Source organism: Microtus pennsylvanicus, chromosome 5 (genome assembly GCF_037038515.1).
Source record: "Microtus pennsylvanicus isolate mMicPen1 chromosome 5, mMicPen1.hap1, whole genome shotgun sequence".
NCBI classification, from domain to species: Eukaryota; Metazoa; Chordata; class Mammalia; order Rodentia; family Cricetidae; genus Microtus; species Microtus pennsylvanicus.
In genome coordinates, this window is record NC_134583.1 from 136,319,654 (window position 1) to 136,345,885 (window position 26,232).

The following is a 26,232-nucleotide window of genomic DNA, read 5'->3' on the forward strand; positions in this document are numbered from 1 at the left end:
ACCCCACATCATGACCCCATTCTAAGCTGTAACCTTTTATGAAAATATTACTTTAAATCTATATGGATCATTCAGTGCATAGGATGGTAAACAGAGAATCTACCAACCCAATAATGTGATTATACAATTGCCTTTACTTCATGGACTCCCCATGAGAGGCCTTACCTTTCTGAGAAGTAGATGCGGGATGGCGTGGAGGGAGAGCAGGAAGAGGGGAGGGAGAGGGAAACTGTGATTGGTATGTGAAATGAATAAAAAATTTAAAATAAATAAAATTGCTTTTAACAGACAGAAAATAAATGTCAGCTGTGGCCCCTACACTAAGTCTAAGGAATTCCTCTTAGAACACTCACAGGAGAGATCAGACTGTGTATAAAACAGCAGCCTCCAGCTAGGGGTGATGCTGGCCCATCCAACTGAGCATCTGGCAATGCTGAGAAACATTTGAAGGCTGGGCTTGCCCAGGGATATAATGAGATTTTATTTACGTTTTAATAAATAAAATTTGCCTAAAGATCAGAAGGGCAAAACTAAGCCACTAGAGGTCAGGCAGTGGTGGCACACGCCTTTAATCCCAGGATTTGGGAGACAGAGGCATCTGGATCTCTGTGAGTTCAAGGCCAGCCTGGGCTACACAAGATCAATGCTGAAACACATCCCGGTGGTGGTGGCTCACACCTTTAATTTCAGTACCAGGGAGTCGTTTCTTTAACTGTAGCACTAAGGAGACTATAAAGAGGAGCAGAGAGAGGCTTAGTCTGTTTTGTCTGCTTAGTCTGCAGTTACACAGCCTTGGTAAAGGGAAGACTTCTCTAGTGACCGGCTGCTTTTCTTTTCTGGTTTTTAGGTTGAACCCCAGTATCTTCATCTCTGGGTTTTCATTATTTGTGCTACTTATGCTACCAAATATTGACAATGTCGAGGACCTGACCTACAAGCCAGTAGTGCCCAGGTTGGGAAGTGATGACACAAGGCTTCGTGTCAAGTATACTGCATCCTTTATGATCTGCCAGCCCAAACACTAGCATCTCTGTCTTGGAGAGCTCTGTAAATTTTCAACATCCTCCTGGGTGTGCTATTGCACATCACCAATGCCAGCACTGGAGAGGCAGAGGCAGGCAGATCTGAGTAGAGGCCAGCCTGGTCTACATAGCGAGTTCCAGGCCAGCCAGGGCTACACAGTGAGACCCTGTTTCAAAAAGAATCTTTTCTAACATCATTTTTTAAAAATTAAGGTATAAACAAAAGACATCAAAGCACCCAAGTTATGGTTTGAACGTAACATGTTCCTCATAGGTTCAAGTCTTTGAAAATGGAGCCCCCAGTTGGTCACACTATTTCAGAAGGTTCTGGAACTTTTAGGAGGCGGGATTTTCCTGAAGGACATAAGCTGCTGCAGGACGGTAGACCTTGAGGGCTATAGTCTGGCCCCACTTCCAGCCTGAGTTTTCTGGCCTATCGTGAAGTGAGGAATTACAGTCCCATGGTCTCTCACCATGTTCTCCTCTGTGAGGACTGTACCCTCAAACTGTGGGCTGAGATAAACCCTTTTCCCTTTAAGCTGCTTCTGTCAGGGACTTTGCCACCAAGACAAAAAAATAATACAAGCCATTTTTTTTTATAAAAGAACAGAACGTTTATTGGGATATTCTGGGGGTGGGGCAAAAGGGACTACATACACTCTGTAGGGTTTGAGCAAGAGGCAGACAGAAAACTCAAACATCACCGAACCTCTGCCATAGTTCAAACGGAAAACTGTCTTTCTACGCGTCGGTGGTCTTCTGTTGGCAAGAAGCATGGTCCACTGAGTGAAGATGCGCGGGCAACCTGGGAGATGAACGGCTGTCCTCAGCAGATCTGCCGCCCAGCGAGGCAATTTCCCCTTCCTCAGTGTGTGGGAAACACTGTGAACACAAGGTGGCCTCTCCTAACCTGAGACCTCCTTACCAAACCTGCTCTTCTTCCCATCCTGGCTCTGAGGAGGAATCTGGGCCCTTGTTCAGGTCAGAATTCTGAAAATACCTCATTAGAAACTGGCGTCCTCTCTACTTAAAACTAACCTGCCCCGACCAGATCAGCAGCAGCTGAAACACATTCTCCGGTTAGGAGTAAAAGATGCAACCCCATTGGAAAGTACAAGACAAAATCCTGCATCCTAAATCTCACACAGCTTCTCAGCAGGAGCTGGATTAAACAGGGAAAATAATTTCAATATCAAGGGATAATGTGCACAACACAGGAAACTCTCTCAAGCGAGCTGTGTGATGGGCAGCTTCCCCTTGTCCCCTGGGTGAGAGAGGAGAGAGCAAAGCCAGATAATTAGGGACGCTGCAAGGCTCTGGATTTGGGGTTTCTGAAGCCATCCTTCAACTCTCTGAGGACATCAGCTCTCTCTGAATCCAGAAAAGCACAGCAGCTGAGCTTGACTGCTTTTACAGCTCGTTTGCTTTCTCTTTTTCTTTTCCTCCAGAAACACCTTCAGTCGCAGACGAACAGTAACAACCCAGACTCAGATCAAGCACACTTTTCACACCAAGATGCTGCTGCTGGACCGTGCAGCCCTGCCTGAGTGAAGAGGAGGTGGGCTGATGGTATCTTACAGTCCATGTGTTAGAAGGCATAGTTAAAGTCTTTTCTGCCCTCTGATGACCACTCTTTACTATGAAATAAAACCAAACCTGAGTTTCCTATACCAGAGCAACCATTAGATTTTCCATTCTTCATGTCAATTCACTTTCACTGTGGGATCTATGTTGTGTTCCATGGGCATCAAAGTTCCCTGCAGATATTTAGAGTTTAGCTATTTAAACACGGCCAGATTAAGAGCATCAGTGAGATGGGGAGACAAGAGAGAGAGAGGAGAAATAGAAGTAGTATACCACAATGATGTGTATGAAAACAGAATCATGAAACCCATTGTTTTGTACGCTAAACTATTTCAAAATGAGTCCTGTTTTTTGCTATCCTCAAAGCCACTCCCGTGTCCCCCACTGTCGTGCTTGTGACAAAGCTCTTGACCAATATGGCATCCCCTCTGATGCACCTGTATGCTAAGCTCCTGGCCATCTGAGGCCTGGGTTCTTTCAGGGAGGCTGTCTGGCTCGAACTGAGGGTGGTGTGTCTGCCTCCCCCATCACGGCAGCTGCTTTGGCCTGTCCAGATAGGAACTGAGACACAAGAACCATAGCCTACCTATTATAGAGTGCGTGTCAAACTAAAGGATTGCACCAATCAGCAGGTAAACAGGAATAGGTGTTCCCCCTGGGAACGCCAAGGAACCTACGATGTCCCAGTTCTTTGTGGGGAAGCTGCTGTGCCAAAGGGTGGTCCAGCCAGCGTCAGAACCTGCCTACCATGTGTGCTAAGTGGACAGATGTTGGCCCTTCCTTCCTGGGATGGGGAATGGAAAGGCTATCCCCCTGCAGTGGCTGGAAGGGTCTGGCACCATTGTTTAATGGAGATGAAAATCTCCACAGGCTCACTGGTCGGGCAGATGTAGATCTGTTGGGATTAGTTGGTCATGCCCAGTTCCTCCAAGGACGACTGCTCAAGTCTCAGTTCTTGGCAGGAAACACGGTGAGCTGAGCATCTTCCTAGACCCAGGAGTATCCCAATCCACTGTAAGTGCCACTCAAGGTCAGCACAGCTATGTGCCTGGACAGTTCTTGCTGCCATGGGGCAGGATGAAGCCCTTTGGTGTCCCGTGTTTTTCAGGCAACCAGCATTTTAAAAGTGTTTGTTATAGGCTGGACCTACGAGGGAGGGCATTAAGCCGGGAGCAATGTTATGACTGAAACTGTCCGTCTCTGGTCAGGCTCCTGGCATCCCCTATAAGATGAAAGTGGAGACTAGTAAGGAGGTTTCAGAGTGTGTTAAAGAGAGAAAACCCAGAGAATTCCTTCTGTTGGTGCTGGTGCTGGGCTTGGCAGCTGCCCTGGAGTAAAAATGAAATCCTCCTTGTGGCAGTGGGACAAGATGTTGATACTGGCACCTGCCAGCGGCAGACAGCCGAAGTCACAGCTGCGTTGGTCAAATGAGCTTGGAGATAGACCTTCGGGGCCTCAGGGGCCTTGATGACTAGCAGCAGGCTGGAGCAGTCTGCAGGCAGCTTATTGCAGTTGGGTTTGTGTGGCTTCCCCACCCCTCCGGGCTGGGGCTCAGAACTCATCAGAAATGCAGGTGGCACGTTCAGATGAAGAGTCACTCTGAGCTGCCTCTGGGACTACCAGGGAGCCCCCCAGATAGCAAAAGGATTCCCATGAGGGCTTGGGGGCAGGGTAACCCAAGTGAAGAGGGCTCTCAAGAGAGGGGGAGGGGCGGGCATTCCTGATTTGATGCTGGATCACCTGGCTCCAGACAGGCTTCCTTCCATAAGATGAGCATCTGACGGGACGTGGCTGGACATTGGCAGCATTGAATTCAGAGTGACTGGGGTGAAGATTACGTTAGAAGAGACTCTGTGATATACTCAGGCAAGAAAGGAAAAGGGAAATGCGGCGGCGTTACCAATCAACAGGACGGTGACCAAACCAACCACAGCTTAAGACATCTCTCTCCCTGGGAAATGGACATCCTACAGAGTGCGTACAGAGGCACAGGAGGAGCCCACGGGAGTAAGGCCTCTGCAGCCAGACTATCATTCCTAAGTAATGGTTCTTCGTGAAGAATTCTAGAAAAGACTTAAACCTGCTCAGTAAGAAAAGCTGCATCAAAGTGAAGACATGTCAGATATAGACATGAGATTCCTTGCTCAGGGTGAGAAACATAGCTCTTAGGGTTACCCAGCCACATGCCCTAGCCTTTTACTTGAGGGTTTCTAAAAGCGAAGTCCTCCCTCATCACCATCTTATCTAGCTTCCTTTCCAAAGACCTCCCGACTCTCTCAGGACACCGGCTGTTTTATCAGAAGAACATGGCCCCAGGGGTATCAGCAAAGTCAACAGCCCATTGGCTGTCTTGGCAGCTTGCTGCACCTTGATTTCACTTCATCTCTCCAACCCCTGTTGGCTCAGGGAAGATGGGCCGCCTGGTGCCACAGTGCCCAGGCCATGGTAATTCACTGCCATCTGTTGCCGTGGTTTTTCTTAAAAAGATGGGTCTCCCATGGTTTCATTCGCTCAGGCAAAGAGCACAAGCAACACCAGCAGAGACTGCAGGGAGGTGACTCACGGAGACCAGAGCGGCATTCAAAAGGCAAAACGAGAGCTTACTTAAGCAACCCTCCTCTGGTCCACATGGATCAGGAAAGTCGTGCATGTCTGGCTATGTGAATAAAAACACATTTCCCAACGATAGCTCCTCTGAGTCCACTATTTTGTAAGTAATAACTGAAGAACGTTTATGTTGGAATCTAAGAAAATAATTGCTAGTTATATAAACCCCTACTGCTTTTATGTCTCTTTTCCTAGCTAAACATTGATTCAAACACACTTTCACCCTCTCTTGTCTCTGACTCAGCGGATGGGATGTTTGGGAATGTCTGACTTACAGACAAGGATTAAACTCAGGACTCTGGAGAGTTCCTGTGCTGTATTGGGATGAACTTGAAGCTATAACTTTAGACATTTCTGCTTAACTGCAAGACATGGAATTGCCTTCCAAACAAAATAGAAACTACCTTCCAATCACACCTAGATACAATTCGCTTTACTCGATGAAAAATAACCCTTTGCAATGTGCAATGTCTAGTTTTTTCTATTAGAGGTTTTAAAAAAAATCAGATGTGGAAAAAGGCGGCGTTTCATGCCGAATCCCCTCCTTGCTGTGCGCATCTCTCCTCCTGTGCTCTCTGACAAACTCACAAAGGCTATCTGCTCTAGGACATTCAAGGCCGAGCTGAACTACTGTGCTTCTACTCCATGAGACTCTGTCGCCTTCTCTCTCTGAAGTAGGGCAGGCTAGATTCTGAATCACTCTGGACACACCTGTCTGCTATGCTAGCAAAGCCACTTCCTTCCATGAGGAACTTTCTGCAAGGAATCCAACCCCAGCAGACCAAACCTTGGTCTGTGCGAAGGGAAAGCAGAGGGATACAAAGTGGCAAATTGCTCATCAGGGCTCTAGGAGGGTCAGGTGAGAAGACTGACATATTTCCTGCTCCACTCTCCAGACAAATGTGTCAAGTTGAGATCTCGAATGACAAGCCCGCTAACTTGAGCTGGTTTTCTAAGTCTCCCCACCACGATGTCCCTAAGCGAGGCCCCGCCCACTGTTTATCTCCTCAGCTACTTGCTTTCAAACTGAGGATTTGGTAGCACTCATGTGTTTTTATTTCTGAAAGAAAACCAGATTTTTGTTGGCAAGAGCTTTTCCAAGTTTGATTTGCATGTTGCATAACTATGAGTTCTTGGTTGAAGGCTGCCCTTGTTAGCATAGGACTCCTGTTTCCTCTGTGGTCCTCTGAAGCTAATTAGGGCTGCAGTAGACTGCAGGGCTAATCGATAGCTTCCTAAGGTGGATCCCACCCAGTCAGACCCACATGCAATTAGTCCAGTGTAGATACATGGAGATACCTTAATTAAAACCAAATATGCTCTGTAAGAGATATGCTCCCACATGACTGGCATCCTAAACGGCTTTGAGACACTCAAGGTGTTTATTCGCTGTACGTACGAGTCTTCATGGAACTTCCCACTGATCAGGCATGCGTGGATGCCGGATGCGTTCCCCATGAAACATTTCGACATAAAAAAATGCTGCTACCGAGTATTTTACACTGGTATTCATTAGCATTTGGATATAAATGTGCCCAGACACCAAAAGAACTGAAAACCAGGCTCATCTCTTGACTTTCACAGACTTCTTCCCCCTTTCCCAGGTGATCTGTTATCATCCAAGGCCAATCTCAGAGAGCAGGGGGCAGGTATGTGTGCCCCAGGGCTCCCGCCTCTGTCTCTCTGAGGGTGGGAAGCAAGATCACACTTCCACAGCTCCATGGAGGAAGAATTTCTTTCCTTTATTCACTTTTTGGGAAAGATGGTTGCCAGTAGGCAATCAGCTGAAGATTCTGAACCTGACCATCTACAGCAGGGCTTAGATACACACACAAGGGTCTCAGGCGAGGAAGAGGACTCAGGAGGAGGTGTGAGGCTATGTAAGCCACATGTCCCATCAAGACAGTCCGATCTTGCTCTGTGTATCTTTGACAATCAATTCACCTTTCCAGACTCCACGTTAGCCCTCAAGATCCATAAACCACCATTCCTTTCTGCAGGGGCACAGTCTGTGATAAAGGCCATAGGGGTAGATAGAGCAGATGCCTGGTGACCCTGAAACCAAACTGCTCTAAACGGTGACCACGACACCACAGTCAGGAGCGCGGATACTCCTGTGCACCCTGGCGGGATCAACTTTGAAAGAGAGCAGCACATGCTATCTTGTCCCTTGTGCCCAGTCATGATCAAAGCTGCCCTTGTCATAACATGAAAGCCAAGGCACTGGGGCTGTGCCAACTGCCAGTTGTGCCACCAAACTGTGGCACCTTTACAAGGGGCTGCTGTTTTCTCCTGCCTGTCCACAGTAATGTGATGCAGTCTCAGCTAAAGCATGGGGGGGCTCCTGGGGGTCTGCTTCTGAGAGCTGTTATCGGTGAAGTTAATATTGGGGCTGGCACTAATCATGAGAGGAAAACACGCTGCATGTGTCTGTATTAAACCATCAGTAAAAAACAAGGACGTATCGTTACTTTCAAAACGTAGAAAGCCAATAGTTGGAATCACTAAATAGTAAAGCAACACCTTTTCTACGTGTGACGTCGTAGGTGTAAAAAGCATTAAGAGTTGCACTTCAGCCGTAGCCGGCTCCTGTTAAAGGGCTTCTCACTCAGGCAAGGTTCAGGAGAGGGTCAGTCAGCAATCCCGGCGCTGTGTGAGGCCCGCGGCCGCCTCTCCTCTACTGGGCTGAATGACAGGTTCTCCATTTGGATGTGACCGGGTTTTTTGTTTTGTTGAGGGTCACAGAATTGTTGGTAGGTACATAAACACTGTGTGCAGAACGTACATAGAGAGGTGGACATTTTTAGTACAGGACGGAGTCCAAAAAGTCCACTCGTGAGGCCAACCTTCATTTGTCATCATTATCAGGGTGCAGTCATGTTAATACAATTCAAAGCTATTAAATAAGACAGGGAAGACTCTTTGTCAATAGCATCTCCTGTTCTAGCCAGTAGAGAGAACACACTTTAAGCTGTTAAAACCATCACCGTCATCATCACCACCATCATCGCCACCATCCTCACCACCATAACCATCACCATCAAAAACACAGCCTTAAGATTGCTTTACATTCAGTTTACAAATGGTCCCCTTAACCCACACCATGCCGCGGAGCCTTCTGAGTCTGGAGTCAGCCCTGTAGTGGTTCTTCCACAGAAGCCCCTGGGGGTCACAAGAAGCTTCCTTAAAAACAACAAAAGAGTTCCAGTTGGATGAAACCTCAGCAGAACTGGATTTTCAGATATACAAGAGGACAGGAAACAGGTGGCTTAGTTTGGTTTGTTCTTTTCTCTCGCTTGTCTTTCCGTCTTTTCTGAATGCGGCTACAATGTTTCTGCCAAGGATACAGATAACAGGGTGGCTACAGTGGTGACCACCAGAGCCTGCAGTGAGCTCAGACTGCAACTGGGAGCAGCAGACATAGAATTTTTGTTTATGCGGCTGGAGGCACCAGCCAGACCATCCGTTTCATAATCAGGCTGTAAGAAAGAATGTTTTCGTTATCATCCGCGGCATGGCATGTACCCACTTCCTCGTTATATTTCACCCATGCTCTCTACCCCACTTTCCCGCTCTCTAACCGCAGACTCTCACAAAATGCTGCCCTGCGATTTAACCACTGAGATCCAAGTGGCTAACTTTTAGTTTTAGGAGATGAAACCATGAACTTAGGTAAGATATAGGTCCTTTGGATCAAGTGGGGGCTGATGCTTTCTGCTCACTCCTTCGCACACCCTTTTGGATGGAAAATGTCTAGTGGGGGGGATCGCTAATGTCTAGTGGGGGGGGGATCGCTACCTTTCTCTTTCTAGACCACCTAACAGCTGTGCCTCCTCATTGGGGAGGGGGCTTCTTGCTGAATCTCTCCAGGGGGTAAGGCAGGAAGAACCATCTGGGAATGTGTGGCTCATGGAGAGACAGACGTTCACTATGAATGCCAGAGACAACCTGAATCCCTAACTAACCCCACAAGAGGAGTTCCACAGGGCCAAAATCTTGTCTAGTTCCTCAGTGCAGGAGTTTACGTCAGAACAGCATCGTTCTGTCTGGCCAGCACAGCTCTCTCTCTCTCTCTGTGGTGTACACCTCCACTGCGCCATCACAGATGCTCGGGGCCGTGACGCTACCTCCCCTCACAGCAGAGAAAGTGCACACAATACACCTAGCTATTTCCTCTTTGTCAGGGGTAGAGGGTCCAGAGGAGCTGCAGGTCAGGATCCTTGAACCAGCATTCACAACGATTGCTGGTCACTGACCTCAGGCATCGCTCAGCACAGAACAATGGATTTAGTGTTAAGGCTGGCTTTCTGGTGAAGATCACAAGTTGTACGTTTAGCTCTAACTTTGCACGGAATCTCAGTTCTACACCTTGCTCCAAAATCAGGACATTACAGAGGGTGATGAGATCTTTTCTGAATCCAAGACCTTACTGATCTTCAAATATTACATATTATCTACCCAGTACAGAAGTCTACGTCCCTAAAAGAGAAGAACAAAAAGAAATAGCACTTACATCACTAAGACAGAGATGTGTACTGCCCGACACATTGGATTTCAGCTTCTGTGCCTGGAAAGAGACAAAAGGGGAAAAAGGCACTCAGACATAATAGGGAAGAGTAATTAATTATGACCCATTAATCAACCGTCTAGGGCAGGGCCGGATGATAAATACAGGAGCTACAACTCTGAGCCCCATCTGCAATTTACAACATCCAAGTGGCTGTCTAATAAAGAGGTAGCAAGTAAGGTTAATTTTAATTATATATTTTATTTAACCAACTGTATTATCATTTGAACATGGGATCAATATAAAAAATTAATGAGATAGTTGGCATTCTTTCTTTCCAGGTCTTCAGAATTCTGTGGCTGACCCTGCCTGCGTGCCTGTCTCTGCTCAGGGCTGCCCTATTTCAGAGCCCCGTAGCTACCTGTCACCGTGTCTGCTGCAAGAGCAGCACAGGCTGGACCAGGATGTAGCTACCTGTCACTGTGTCTGCCGCAGGAGCAGCACAGGCTGGACCAGGATGTAGCTACCTGTCACCGTGTCTGCCGCAGGAGCAGGATGCCGGAGAGACAGTTCTGAAGTGGTAACTCATTTATCTTTCTGGGTGCTAATTTGGGGAAAGGGCTTTTATTTTAAAACGCAGTAACAGACACGCCCACACACTAGTAACAGCCTCCCGGAAGCTTGTTGCTTTCCTTATTTTCCAACTCCTGCTCCAGGCTCCAGGCTCTCGATGTTTCCAATGCTGGGCCTGGAAGGGAGCTGAGAGAATTCAGGCCCTAAACTGTGTCCATGGGGCTGCCTGTTTCTGCGGTGGGGGTTAAAGCACCTCCGCAGGGACTCGCACACGGACGACCTGGAGGGCTCACACAGCACTACAGACCCTGTGGTGGCCTGAGTGAGGGTGGCCCCCACAGACCCTGGTGTTTGGTTCCCTGTGGGTGAACTGTTTAGGAAGGAGGAGGAGGTATGTCAGGGGGGTGGGCTCTGAGCTTTCAAAAGTTCATGCCAGACCAAACCCCTTTCCTCAGCTCCCTCCATCCCCCTCCCTCCCCTTCTCAGCCTCCTGTGTGTGGATCTGGATCAGGATGTAAAAGCTTTTAGCTCCACTGCTGCTTGTCTGGCTGCCTACCACCATGCTCCCCGCCATTATTAACCGAGACTAACTTTCTGAAATTATAAACAAGCCCCTAGTTAAATAACTTCTTTTGTCGCTTTGGTTCTTGCTGTCTCTTTACAGCCATAGAGTAGTAACCAAGACAGACCCCAACACAGAAACTCAAAAACTGTCTCCAAGGTAGGTGCTAGTGAGTGGGCTAAGCAGTGAAGGCCTTAATCTCTCTTTACCCCTTAACTGGGCTTATGCTTGAGGACCCGGTAAAAGGGACATTTCCCTCACTCAGACAATGGCAAGGAACGGACCATGACAATTACGCTCAGTACAAACTCATTTTATAAACGCCAACAACTTAAGCCCAGAGGAGTTAAATGACTGATCACACTGCAAGATGCTTGCAGAGACAGAATGCAACCAGGACTGTTATGTGAGGTTTAGTTTGTTTTTGACAAATAAAGCTTGCCTGGAGATCAGAGGGTGGAGCTAGACACTCATGTACCGTAGAGGCTGGGCAGTGGTGGTACACACCTTTAATCCTAGCATTTGGGAGGATGAAGCAGAAAGATCAGGAGGGCAAAGTCGCCCTGGGTTGCACGAGATTCAATCAAAGAAAGAGACTGGGTTGTGGAAGCTCACACCTTTAATCCCAGCACTGGGGCAGCGAAGAGAGGTAGATAAGGTGGGAGGGGACAGGAGCTCATGACATTCAGCCTGAGGGTTTGCAGAAAAGGAGAGTCCATTTGGTTTGAGTAGAGGTAAGAAATCTCTCTAGTGGCTGGCTTCTCTGATCTTTCAGCATTTACCCCCATGTCTGACTTTGGGTTTTTTTTTAAATTAGGACTATACAGGACTCTTCAGTTCTAGGAAAACACACAAACTTGCTTCAGTCTCTGTCTTCCCCAAATCCACCCTTCCCACAGTACCCACCCTCAGCCCTAACGACAGCATCCTTCGACACCAACGGAGAGCTTGTCCGTGGAGAAGGCAAACGCTGATAAACAATCATCACCTTGAGTCAAGGAATACCTGAGCTCCCCACCAGCTCTGGGGCAGGCTGCTAAAAGGCCGCCTGTATGCTGTGAGCCTCCACACGAGGCTATACGACAGCATGCTCACCCAAGGAGTGATTTGTTGACCGTAATGCCACTGGGAAGGCATCATAATCTTTACATATTTGCATATGCCAGCCGCGAATATGAAATAGAAACCTTTAAGCAAGCTTCAAGAACAAGACACTGCGAAGCATCCCGGGCTGTTCAAAGGTCACTAAATGTTATGAATAAGAAGATCAGAGGGGAAATTCAAGCGGAATTGAACTTACTCAAAAGCCTCCTTTTAATCTGTAATAACAGCAGGTCTGAGCCACCACTCTGCTATCTACAGAGAATAATGTGTAGGACGTCAAGATTGGAATTGTGCCCAGGCACCCAAATGGCGCTAAAACATCCCATTCTGGCTTTTCTTTATTGGCCATAAGATACAAAAGACAAAGTCCCCACTGAGGGATTCCTGCCCAGCTAACCATGCACTGATGGTTTGGGGAAACTGTAGGACCTCTGACTGTGAGGCAGTGTGGACTCATACTGTTGCTGTAGTGTGGTCATTGCAAAGCAACACCTAAGAGGGCCGCAGTGGCCCTCCCCATTGCCTGACCGGCACCCACGAACCTGCCACTGTGGAACCTGGGGCAGTGTTAGGAGAATGTTCCCATGCTGACAGGACTATTATGGGACTTCCAGTCGCTAACCAGAAAGGACTAGTGTCTTGCCAGACGTTCTGCTGGGTTTCCACACACATGGGTAGACTTCTATGCCCCATCACTGAGGGCCTCACTCTAAATAACATGTTTCTAAGCTCTCCAACAGGTCAACATGCCTGCTGCATCTAAACTGCCCAGCTATGTCTTCATTCAGAGAGCATCTGCAGTGACCACTTACTGGCACAGGAAAATGCATTTTGTAGAATAGACCCAAGTCTGTCATCTATGGGCTCCTGCTCCCCAAAGCAGCAGCAGCCTATGGACTTGTAACAGTTATCTTATAGCTGGAAGGCAATCCTGTTGGGCATAACTACAACAGAACGCTGAATCCAAGTGAGAGTGTGCTGCTCAATCCAGAGCAGCTTCCCCGTGGTAGCCTTCCCAGTCACGGCTCTCAGAGGCTTGGCTGTCCACAGGCCAAGGCAGGTCTCTAAACCCTGCTTCCAGAAAGCATTTAGCAAGCTTCCTGCAGAGCCATCTGGTGCTGGAGTTATCACCATGACTGCCGAGTAGGGTAAACACAGCAGTCTTGCAGGATCTGCCCAAACCTAGCAGGAGACACTGTAAGGTATGTGCCGCTAAGGAGAATGTGTAGGCAGTGATACTCCAAGAACAAAATCAAAGGACTGCACACAGATGGGAGGTGGGGTTAAGTCCCTTACCCGATGAGATGCAGGCCACAGGGCCCATGCCTACCCTGGAATTAACTGCAACCAAGCTTTGTCTAATACCCACACCACAGAAGGGCTGTGTACACTGCCCGGATTCACACTACACAGCACGAATCCCGGTGACCACAGAGGACTGGAAACAAACCACTGAAGACCCACAATGTCCTCAAGAAACCCTGTGTCTACAGGAAGCCCACAAAACCTGTTATTTCTATGTTTCAAAGATTTTCATCCTGGGTGTTTATGAAAACATCAATAAGCAAATAGGCTTGCTAGTCAGTTATGATAAATTCAATGTAAAAATACAGGGTACCCCCCCCACCTTCAACGACTGTTGAATATTTGCCAACGAACTTACATACTTAAGGATTGTTTTGCTTGCCGAAAACTGATATGGAATCAGCGAAACTAAAACCAGCCCCAAACACACAGACACACACACACAGACACACACATACTTTCTGAGACTCTGTAGAGAGTTAACTAAGCCCCAATGTGGGAAGCCAGCTGTCATCACCAAAATGCAAACCGGTAAAGCCAGCAGCTCCAGGAAGATGCGCTGGCACAGGGTGTGAGCCCTGCTGTGGGCCCCTGGAACACGGTAGGGACATACAGACACCGGACTGAGAGCTTCAGCAGTCCATGCCTACATGGACACTGACCCTAACAGTCACTGGCTTAAAAATAGGATATGACTTTTAAAATGAAAAGGACAGAGAAAACGAAGCATCTATTCTGTTTTTTCTAATTGTTAATTTGAACAATTATTACAGTATGTTGAAAAAAGTGAATTATTTAATGTCTTTTATTTAAGTGTTTCCTATCAGTTTCTGGTCCTGTAGTTTGAGCAACCCCCCCCCCCCCCCCGCCTCTGCTTTGTGTGAAAGGTCACCACCAAGACACAGCGCCTTGAGGTTTTCATCTCAAGGATTAAAAAGGGCAAGAGCATGCTACAAAGCCTTGCCTCGGGGAACCACAGAATCCTACCCTTCAGAGACTCCATAAGCTTTGTCCCCTCTGCAGCTGTCTCAAAACTGCCCCCGGTGGTAATCAACAAGTCCAGGCATGTCCCGGAATAGAATTTCCAGGGCTCTGTGACTGGGAGGCCAGACCTCCCTGGTCTCTGGCACCAGAGGGTTAATAAATGTATTAGCAGCTGCTAACCTCTGGTACCTGGACTCAGAGTGGTCTCAGGCATCAGCATTTGGAAAGCCAGTCCTGGTGCCAACTGCACTCCAGTGCAGAACACACAGGCATACACATAATTTATAGCTGCCACCGGCGTCCCCGCCTGCTTCTGCCACGGTAGGCTCTGCAGGACTTTGGGGGACAGCACAGGGGTGCGAACAGCATGCCTGGTCTGTTTATGGAATTGGAGACTTAAAAGTGCACCCTTGCAGAGCCTGGCTTTGCTGCTCCATTTCTGTGGAGAAATCAGTGTTTAATCTCGGGATTTTAGGCAGCTGTCAGCCAGCAGGGCATGGAACATGTCTCTGCTCTCCTCCATGCAGAAGAAAAGCCGCTCCCTCTCTGCCTTAACTCCAGGAAATAAAACCAGCAGAAGCTGCCCAATCCGATAGCAGCAGACTGTCCAGGCCGCAGTCAAACGGTCATAATGAATGTGCTCTGGTTCTCTTCTCTCTTGCTTTACTGATTAGAGAGATTCACTATATTAGGAACCTGTTTGCTTAATGACAGAATACAAGCAATAAACAGAGAAATACACAGGCTGTAAAACACAATCAACTTTGCTCTTGCTAAGTACCTTGCCACATCTATCACGCTTGTCAATACCGGCTCGTTAGCACAGGAGTCTTGTCTACAGTAAAGATTGGACTCTGGCTGGAAAAAGTCAGTGCAAGAGATCTTTCTGGAACAGTTTAGAAGTGAAAGTCCTGGGCTTATATCCACATCTCGGCTTAAATATTCATATGTGATATTCTTCTGTGAGCCCAAACAGAGGGAGAAGGGTGTGCACCTAACCCCAAGGGAAACCGAGCAGGGTAACTTACCACACAGGCCCCTATTTCTCATATTACCTGAATCACACAGCCTCACCCGAGGATGGGCATCTACGGCTAGGACTTGTTACATAACGAGTCTAGAGTGTACTTGATCCGCATCTGCGCAAATTAACTTCTACACGTACAAGGCAGACAGAAGGAAGGCGGATTCGAGTGAACCCTGGCTAAACTGTGAGCTGCAGCTTCTCAAGCCTTTCACACACTGCGGCTTTTCAGATTTGTGCTCCTGACTTTTGGGAGAGGTTTTTATTGCCAGTCTGGTCACAAGCAGTTGGCCAGCCTTTCCAACATCTCTCCACTGTCTATTTTCAAACTTTACCTTCCCTACAAACTTGGTAACAGCTGCTTGCGGCCACTGGCCCGAATGATTCGCAGTAAAGCTGGCAATCACGAAACAAGTGCACATAAAAAGCTCTCCTCGGAGCCTGGACATTTGTCTTCTGGAGCCTGTGCTTAGCAGGGAAGGAACCCACCTCCTTCGAGCTGAGCTCTGTCAGGAGGAAGGAAAGGACTGAGAGGGCCTGGGTGAACTGGGAGCCTCCTTTGTAGGGCGAACGGTGGTCGTGCTTAGCGTTCTCACCACAGAGACTGCACAGCTCACCCTGACCTCCTCCAGGGCCACAACCCACTGTCCCACCATTGCCTGAGGCTCCGTCAATGGCTCTCACTGTGAGAAGAGCTTCGAAGGCCTGGCGAAGAATCCTCACTGAGCCCCAGTTACTAAAGACCCTGCACGGGCTCCCAAAGACCCAGGGCAGCAGGCTGAGTTGGCTGGGCAAGCCAAAACCGGGCATAAGGTTGGGCGAGCAAAGTCAATGGAGGCGACTTTCTCACCTGGAGCAGACCTGACTCCAGCTGGACTGCGTTTAGATGAGGTTTCTCATAATGCATCCTGGTGAGCTAAAAGGAAGCCAGACTGGGGTTGGGGGATGGGCATCACAGCCTTAGTGAAAAGGAAACAAGCTCTAGAGGAGTCTAGAAGGTCCCAGACTTGACCCCAGCCCATAGTCAGAGTTGGTCTGTGCTTCTGCTACACCCAGAGCAGAAACTCTCTGTCTTGACCAGAGAACAGAACAATGGAAACTCACACGATAGGTGTATCTAACTGTTTTACAATCGAAGGGCTGAGGCCTGGAGGGCCATCTCTGCAACTGAGAGAATGTGCTGTCCTTGCACAGGATCTGAGTTCTGTTACCAGAACTCACACTGGACGGTTTACAACTGCCTGGATCTCCAAGTGTAGGGAATCCACCGTATTTGATCTGGCCTCTGGCCTCTGTGTGTGTGCAAGCATGGGTGTATGCACACACACGAGATTTTGAATATCGAACAAGGGTACTTTCTTTCACTTTTAAAGGACAAGTCCACTAAGCAGAATTCTCTGGCTTTTGTTTAGCGTAAGCTCCATTTATGAACTAAGAGCTACAGAATACCCACTGTCCGGTTTTCTTTTTCCTTTCAATCCATTCTCATGTGGCCCCAGCTGGCTTCAAACTTGTTTTGTAGTTGGGGATGATTTGAACATCCGATCCTCCTGCCTCTACCTCTCAAGCTCTGGGATTACTGGTGTGAGACACCATGCCTGGCAACACAGCAACGGAAGTAGAACCCAGGGCTTCGTGCCTGCTAGGCGACCTCCACCTTCCCTGCCAACCAAGCCTTATCCCCAGCCTCTACTCTCATTTGCTTGAACATAGAGGTAGAATTTGTTTGACTCATTTTTACAATTTTTATCATTTTGGGGGCAGACTTTTATAATTATCTTGCTTTTCACCAATCCAAGACAGTTTTTTAAAAGTGAATCTGCCTTTTCTCATATATTACACTCATTTTTTTCTTTAAATCAAGTATTCCTTCTCATGTTGCTGTTCATCTACATGTTACTGGAATAATTTACATAGCAGCATCCTCCAAAAGAACGGAGAGCAGGCACACTCAGTTTTGGAGCCTATGTTTCCAAAGGCAAGGGTGGTGGTGGTGCAGACCTGGAGAACAGGTTTGGAACATTCAGTGAACCTCAGACACAATTATGTTTATGAAAGGATGGGTTGGCTTCTGAGAGGGTTAAGTAAGTGTCAGTTAAGACAGCTTCTACCATAGTCTAGTGGCTGGTTCTGGTACTGGCTTGATTGGTAAGGTATGAAGAGAACGCAGGCTGGTTCTGGTACTGGCTTGATTGGAGAGGTATGAAGAGAACGCAGGCTGGAAAACGCAGGTGTGTACTGTTAGGCTACTCCCTATCTATCTGTCTTTTATTTGTTTGTTTGGTTTTACAACTGAACCTGGAACTCACCAGTTCAGCTGGACTGGCTGGCTAGAGGGTTCTGGGATGGGCCAGTCTCTCCTCCCCACCCTCTCCCCCACTGCTAAGGTTACAGACACTGGCTGTTGGCTTTTGTTTATCAGGATTAGTGATCCAGATTCAGTCCCTCAGGCTGGTGGGTGTCAAGTCCCTCAGGCTGGTGTCATGGCCAACTGAGTGGTCTCTCTAGACCCTAAGAACATTATATGAAAGAAAGTGGCTCATGATCATCCTTAAGATTTTAAAAATGATGCCATGAGAGAAACGTGAAACAGACATGTATCCAGGAAGACACATCCCTGGGCCTCCTCCTCGGTCTCCTAACACACAAAGGGATGCTCCAGATCTGCCCTTGTGACTCAACCTTAAGAGCAGGCTGGGGAGAAGCAGCATGGAGACCGTGGCCTGAAACTCACCAGGATGCTGAGGCGCTTTGGAATTCCACACATCATCTTCTGTTTTGCTTTTCCCCATGTTGAGGCGAACATAGGTTGCGAAAGACACCACAGAACTGTGTGTTTTCATTCATGGTTAGCTTGCTTGATTAGTAAAATATTCAGACAAGAAGCAATTATGAGCAGTGGTTTAGAAAATTATGCCCAATTAACAATGATGCTAAACAATGCATGAAAGACGTTTTGGTTGGGGGTGTCTGCTGGGGGAGGGAGGGTGTTGTTCTGTGGTGCAAACATTCAGTAACAATGGCATAAGGCAAAGAGGAGAGAAGGAGAGGCATCTCTACAAGACATCTATGTCCTAAACATAGGATCCGTAAGAGAGCGGCAAAGACCCATTGCTGTCCTCAGTGAGAAGCATGTGTAGCCCGACTCATCAGACCTGCGACCTGTCTCATCAGATGGTATTTATTAAGCCTCTCATTCTCCGGTGCATTGAAGTACAGCTGAGTGCAGACCCATAAAGGCCTTACGACTCACGCTGGCAGCTAGGGCTTGATATACAAACACTTTTTAAAATTAAAAAAAAAATCTATGGTCTCAAGACCAAGCAGGCAGCAGACACTTTTGTCCACTCTCTGTTGAGAAGACAGTGATACTTACTGCTGACAAAATAAAAGACAGGTAAGGTAAATCACAGTTATATCTTTTTAAATTGTGCATTTAGCAAAGGAAAATATTGTAGAAAATGCACAGGGAAGCCAAGTAGCCTAAAGACAATGCTGACTGCACCTGTTCCTGTAGCCTCCACTGACAGTCCACCTGCATTTTACCACGTCGTGGCTGGGCACGCTTCTGTACAGGCTGGCCATAGATTCTGAGGTTGGCACTTGCTGTTTTCTACAGCTTGGACTGGCAATATAGGAATCCGAACACACTTCCTCAGACCTCAACATGCTTAAAGACTGGCTACAGCTCAGACCGCTGCCTGTTAGTTGACAGAAGCCTTACATGGAACAAACCTTAGAATAGATCTTATCTTCCTGTTGACAGACGAGGACCGTCACTACAGGAGCAACAACTAGGTCCCAGTCAACATGGACAGAGCTACCTTGGACAGGGACAAAAAGCATAAAGGGGACTTCCCAATCCTGAACCCCAAACCGGTAACAATGCCTGCAAACATGGCTGCTCCGAGCAGCCAGAGGTCAGGGTAGACCGGGTGCACGGGTGACTTGTACTCTGGTGAGGGACTTGCATCATTCCGGAGGTCCCTTCAATTGCCTGGCAGGCAGAGGAACAACCACTCGGGAGGAAAACTCCCTTAACATCTGCCCAGTGCCCAATTTCCTAGTTTCCCCTCTAGATATCGTCCTCGGTAATATGGCTCCTCCAGGGTCTGAAATAAGAGAGGCAATGGAGAGGGAAGGCAGAGGTTCCCAGCAGATTCCTCCACAGTGAGCCCCGTAGTTCAAGCGCTGTGAAGCCTCTTATTCAGGGAGGCGCGGTTGGTTAGAAGTGCTAAGGATAAAAGGTCAGTAGGGAATACAAGAAATTGGATTTATTTATAGTATGTGATCTAAGTGTGCTCAGAGGTATTCTCGTAGGTTACCCGGAACAAGAGAGCATATTTATAGCCAAGATAGGCAGGCATCCTATTCCTTTTTATTAAGCATGTTTATTACCCAGCAATTGGGTTAAGCAATTGTCCATGGCTGAATTACTGTCCTTCTGATGGGCTTGGCCACACTGCCCTCTGGACCACAAGCCCAGGTAGACGAATGGCTCTTTCCTGAATTTAGCAGTGTGGGGCTAGTCTTCACATCCCACCTCAGTTTTGGAGATTAGTGGTCTTAAACAATCCTCAGGAGAAGGCACAGTAAACAGGTGAACATGAACAAGAGGTTCAACCCCATGCCCACGAGGACAGGGAGCAGGCCTGCTTTGTAAAGCCCAAGTCCATTTTCCAGATGCATCCTGGAGCCCTGTTTGCCCACGCTCCTCCTATCTCGTGGTCAGCAATGGGCAACTCGATAATATAAAACAGTGACAGAGAACTCTCGCTAGAGCTGGAGGATTTTGATCTGTTTAATTATCCCAACCCTTCTAGGCAGTGGGGTTCTCCAAGTCCAGAGGAGAAATGACAAATCCAAGGATAAAGGAGATCAAAAGATTCTTCATCTTAGTCTGTGGGGCACTCTGAATTTTATTGTAACACAAAGCATAGCCCCCTTGGGTATCTTCTTCTCGGAGGCTAACTCCAGCAGGCAATCAGCTCTTTATCTGACAAAAGCACCTTCGAGAACTAACCATCTCCCTGTTGCTTGCATGATCCCATGCTAATCCTCACAATAGTCATGGCTGTATTTTGTTGCTTAAGAGAAATTAGCTTAAAATTATTTTTAAGGGACTGGAGAGATAGCTATGTTGTTATAGGAGTCCTTACTGCTCTCCCAGAGGATCCAAACTGGATTCCTAGCGCCCCGTGGAGGCTCACAACCACCTGTAAATTCCAGTACCAGAACATTTCTCTACAAGCAAGGCAAGCACGTGGGGCGCAGGCATACATGCAGGCAAAGTGCCCACATACATGAGATTTAAAATGCGTTTCAGTTTGCAGGAAATGAATGGAGGTAGTGGCTGCACCCTCTGCAGGTCACAGGATCAGTAAGCACAGCTATTATAAAACCAAGTGATAATGAACTACGAACCCAGGTCTCTGAACTGTACCCCAGACAGGAAAGAGACCTACCACGGGAAATGTATTCTGGCAAGTACTATTTCTATGAAACACAGACGGGCATCTGAGCCAGAGGCACTCAACCCAAGAGCCACCCAGTACTCGTGGGCCCTGCTACTGAATCCCTGCATGATGTTTCCCACAAGACCCTGTGTGGGGACCTGGCCTAGAGTAACTTCTTATATTGATGCTGGTTGTCCAACAACATACTCATGGCAAATTCAAAAATACACGAACTCCAGTTTCAATGACAACGTGAGCTAGTGCCATCTCCTCGATGCTATATGCTAGCGTTTTCGTGACTCATAATGGGAGCATATAATGAAATTATTATAATGTAAGTCTCCCGTTGTTGCTGCTCACTTCATAGAACAGTGAAGAACAAGCTATTTGGGAGTGTTAATGAGAGAGTCTATTAGCTCAGGAACTGGAGCTGAGACTCTGCGATAGAGGGGTTGTCTGTGAAAAGGAAAACACTTCTAAGGAGAGAACCAATTTATTGCCCGCTCAGCTGAGGCTCCTTGGCCTGGCTGCTGCTTCTCTCCCTGTGCTTGCTTGACAAATAGGTTTATTCTATTTGCAGGAGATTAAGGATAAAGGAGGGGAAAAGAGACAAAATTGTAACCCAGAGTTCCCTGCACTGTGAGTGCTAATTGGGAAGATATCTAGTCAAGAAAAACAGGTCTCTTTGTTGAAAGGAGGACATCTGGGTTCATTAAAGGTGTGCAATAGATTTTGATAAAAGCTATTTTTCTAAGTCATTAAATTGGTTTTAAGAAACTTTACATTCTCCTTCATTTGAACAATTATTAAACTATAAAACAGGATTGCACAATTGTAAAAACTGTAATCTGAAATTTTATAGTCGGCTATAAAATGCTGTATTATTAACTACGCTGAAGATGCTCAAGCCCGTTACAACTTTTTAAATGAATTATAAAACCCGTTACTGCTGATAAAATAATCTTAAATTATAGCATTATGTATTCTAACAATATGCTGAACCCAGCTTGCTACAATACAAGCACGCCAATCACAAAGAAATCGTTACCTGAATTAAGTCTTTCCAAGCCCACAATCTGGTAACAGCTGCTACCTGGCGGCAACTGAGCACCTGATCTTTAGGCTGGCTGGGACAGCAGGCTGGCTGGGACCGCTTGTCTTCTACTGCAGGCGCCTCTTCCAACGTCCCTTCAACCACGGGCCCAACCAGGACTCAGCCGCAGAGTGGAGCGACTCTTAGCACGGCCCCAGGGATTTAGACAAGGGTTGTGGTGACAGCAATTCTGTCCCCTAAGATCTTGGAAGGAATTACTTTCTCTTTTCTTTACCTTCCTTCCTTCCATTCCAATTGCTCAGCTACTGAGATACTTCACCAGCACTATTTAACATGTAGAGGGTATCCATAAGTCCCTACATTTGAGCCTGGCCCCCAGATTCAGTTCCTGTTTGGGGCAGTTCACTGCAGCCTGCTTGCTTCCTCCACCACTTGGGTTTGCACACATACGTGAAAGATGTTTATGTTCTCCGAACTGTCAGCAGTCTTAATGGCGTACTACCTAATTTTGAGTTCTGAATCAGGCACTCCCTCAGCTCAAGAACTCTAAAAGCATTCTATAATTCCTCCCAGGGTTAATGTGGGTTCATTCTGGGATCGTTCCCCCCCCCCTCCGCCCGAGCTCCTCTGCTAATACCCTGAAAGAGGAAGGCGAAATCCAAGGCATCCACTGGCCGCCTCCATGCGTGAGGGCCTGGGCCCACCATATAGGCTTGGAATAGTTGGTAACTTGATCCACAACTCTGCCATGGTAGTCAGTATAGGCACCCGTGTCCTAGCACCATATATATAGGGAAACCAACCCACGCGTGAACATAAAATCCAACTAATCTCTGAGCTTATCCAAGCTCAGGAACTGAAATCTGACCAATTCCCACCCTGAAAATCTTTACCCTACAAAAACTGCACCCCTGAGAAGCTGTGTCTAAGCTCTGTACCTGTTCTTATAGATATACAAACACACACATATATGTATGTGTATGTGTTTATGTGTATTCATGTATATGTATATATATCCCGGGCATGTCCATGGAGGAATTATCTGCAAGCACTGGCGCTCAGATGAAAGGGATCCTGACAGTCGGGAGCCGAGGCAAACCACCAAGTCACTGTCAGCATAACAGCTTACAGCCCTGCTCCAGGGAAAGGTTTTCCCAAGGTAACAGCTCTGCTCTGGCAGGGGAGGTTCCCCTGGGAAGCCACAGCTCTGCCCTGAGACAAGTTGTTACTTCTCTGCTCTGCTCCATTCAGGCAAAAAAAGTCTCACCAAAATCTCATCCGAGAGATTTATTCAAAGGGAAGAATCCAGAAGGGTGGCTGCCTCTGCCAGGATTCAAAAGGACAGCTCTCATCTGAACAGGTACAGAACTTAGGCATGGTTTCTCAGGGGTGTAGTTTTTGTAAAGATTTTCAGGGTGGGAATTGGTCAGATTTCAATTCCAGAGCTTAGATAAACTCAGAGACTACTCACAGATGGGTTGGTTTCTTGCTCAGTGGTTGGCTAGTTTTGGGGCTGAGTTGGTCAGGGGTAGAGTGTATTTCTTTGGTTCTGGTTTCAGGGCCAAAGTATTCCACTGGCCCTTTTTAACATTTTAGCTTTGGTTTCAGGATCAAGGTGTGTTTCTTTCACTGGGTCTGGTTTCAGGACCAAAATGTGTTTGTCTCTGGTTCCAGGGTCAGGGTGTGTTTCTTAGGCAGGCTCTCTGACCCTGGATTATATAGATTATGTTAACTGAGGTTAGAAGACCCACTTTATCTGTGGACAACAGCATCCTAAGGGCTGGTGCTTTGGAATGAAGAACAAGCAGAAGGTTATTCATCATCTTCTGTGTCCTGACTGTGGATGCAGTGTGGGCAGCCTCCTCCCTCTCTATGACAGACTGTATCCCCTCTGCTTGTAAACAAACTCTTCCCTCCCCTTCAGTCACTTCTCGCCAGGCATTTCTGTCATAGCAAAGAGCCAAGAGGGACACCAGTACCATCAACTGACTCTGTGCACCCCCAAGGTCATCGCCTTAAAGAAAAGGCCCTGTAGTACCCAGAAATCAAGAACTTTACAAGAGACTGGTTCAGCATCAACAACTCTGTCAGGAGGCCTCATAATCCTTCAGCCCCAACCCTTCTGAAACCCTCAGCCTTCAGTCCACGTGTGAGGAACCCCACTATGGTTTGGTACCGACCCTGCCACCCCCTGTCCCCTTTGAGCTGTCCATGGCAGCATACTCACAGTGTGCTGCAGGGTCACAGATATTGCTATAAGAAAGTGACTGCGAGGCCCCAGAAGGCTGTGGGCTCCTGCGTTACCCGAAATGCTAACAGCCCAAGCCTAAGTCAGCATCACCCATGGTGCCACCGACAAGGCACCGTTTGGAGGCGGAATGCTGTTTTGAGAAAATCAAAATTTCCAAACATGGGCTTCTGGCAATGACAGGGACCGAAGGAACCTCTTCTCCAGTTCTCGTGTTGCAACCTGGGTGCCGAGTGGGATAGTGTGGTGATATTTCATTTCTATTTTAATACATGAAGCCTGTGTGAAGAAAAGAGAATAAAACAGCTGCACTGTTCAGCCTTACAGAGCAGGCAGTGGTGGCACACACCTTTAATCCCAGTAGTCACACTAGTTTGCCACAGAAACCAGGCAGTAGTGGTGCGCACCTTTAATCCCAGAAGTAGAGAGGATTATAAAACGGGAGACAGGTTCCAGGCTCAGTCTCACTGTGAGGATCTCTGGAGGCAGGATCATCATTTTCAGTCTGAGGTAGAAGAGCCAGCGGCTGGGTGTTTTGCTTTTCTGGTCTTCAGGTTGAGCCCCAATATGTGTCTCTACATTTTTATCGTGCTACAGGGTAGCACTGAAAGAAATGGGTTCTGGGAAGTAGTTACACTGATAAGGTCCTGAGGGCCTTCAAGACTCATGAAGACAGAGGAAGAAGCCACATCACAGAAGAAAGGCTTTACTGGGAACACAATCCATCTCCCTCTGAACTGTAAACCATCAACTTCTGTTGGTCAAAGCCCATCCAAAGCATTGTTACAGCGTCTCACACAGACTATGGCCAGCAGCAGCCATAGCCCCAGCCCCACCCTGTTCCAGTCTTGCCTACACCACAAGGGAGGACTTGTTCCTACGTGCCACTATTCTCTGGCATCTCCTGGGATTCTTACCACTGAGGAAGGAGGGTGAGGTGATGTTGAGGCAGTCTTCAAGCTAAGGTTAGTTTTATCTTGCAAGGGGATATTTGGCAAGTCTGGGACTGCTTTAGGTTGTCATAAACTGACCTATATAATCTTGACTGAAATCCCTCTGATTGCCCTAGATAGGTGCAGCTCATGTCCAGCAAAGAATGCCAGAGGAGAAATACCGATTTCCTATAACACGAAGCTGTAACATGGTCTCATCCCTTCCTGTCTGTATTAAGTCTCTAAGTACAAACAGCACCACCAAGACCAGAAACCCCCTGGGAATCAGAACTGAGAGCAATGCCTGGTCCCTGGGAGAAGTTCATTTAAGTAAGGGTAGGATATCGACAGTTAGGTATTTCTTAGTGTTGACAGCTCCCTCAAGCCACTGACAACTGATAAAAACTTGCACAGTTTAAACCCTGAGGTCATCACAGCTCCAAGCAAGTTGTAGAGACAGAATGCAGGGGATCCTATTAATACTCCAAGAGGTGCTTCCACCATCTTGCCCGTCTCATTGGGGCAGAGAGGATAAGTAACTTGCTATGGCTTTCATAGCTAGAAGACATTTCCAACTCCACTTTCTTGGGAACGTCTGGCAGCATGTCTCCAAGACGGCAACCACGCTTTAGACAACCATCTCTGATATGGCATTTTTGCCTAAGAAAGAATCTGATGGGCTTTGTTGCTTACTTCTGAGAGGTAACCTCTACATCCTTGAGATTTCACGACAGTCTCTTCACTATGGATCATACCTGACTGTGTGGTGATCAAACACATCAAGATGGGTGCTGGTCACCAGAAAACCCAACCTTGGCATCTCGGGCTTGGGCTTTCAGTCAGGAGAGGTCAAACTCACATGACTTGCAGAGAATATCTGAAGAGACCTGAAGATTATGTCCAGTCATGTGGGGTCAATGGTTGAGTCCCTATGCCTTCCCAATGTGACTCCAACAGCAACTTCAGCTGCTGAGCTGCACGGAGTTTCTTGATGGTGAGCAAAGTCATGTGACAAATTAATGAAAAGCACTTAACCCACTGTGAAGAGCATCAAGAGAAATCGCCGACCAAAGCCCACTCTGGTCGCTGTATTCATAGCTTTATTTGGCTGGCCTTGATCTGCATTCGTTACAACAAAGCTATTAAGCTTAGCAGTTTGGCTGAGTTCCATGAGTCACTCTAGTGACCAGAACCTGGAGCTTCCTGCAGATGCCTGAATCTGCAACTCGCTGGTCAGACTGCATCTGGGAGGAGCAACCAGAGGTAGCTG

At 47.5% G+C, this 26,232-nt stretch overlaps 1 protein-coding gene across 7 annotated transcripts in view; it reads right to left on the minus strand.

The window, feature by feature from the left end:
* Positions 1 to 1,611: 1,611 nt before the first annotated feature.
* Gfra1 (GDNF family receptor alpha 1) overlaps positions 1,612 to 26,232 on the minus strand; it is a 221,303-nt gene continuing 196,682 nt past the window's right edge. For all 7 annotated transcript variants that reach the window (XM_075974539.1, XM_075974534.1, XM_075974536.1 and 4 more), the window contains 2 exons: positions 9,727 to 9,780; positions 1,612 to 8,692 (listed from right to left, as the gene is read on the minus strand). In XM_075974539.1, coding sequence (XP_075830654.1) covers positions 8,537 to 8,692; positions 9,727 to 9,780 — 210 coding nt within the window. In that variant the 3' untranslated portion in view covers positions 1,612 to 8,536. The remainder of the gene's footprint in view (positions 8,693 to 9,726; positions 9,781 to 26,232) is intronic.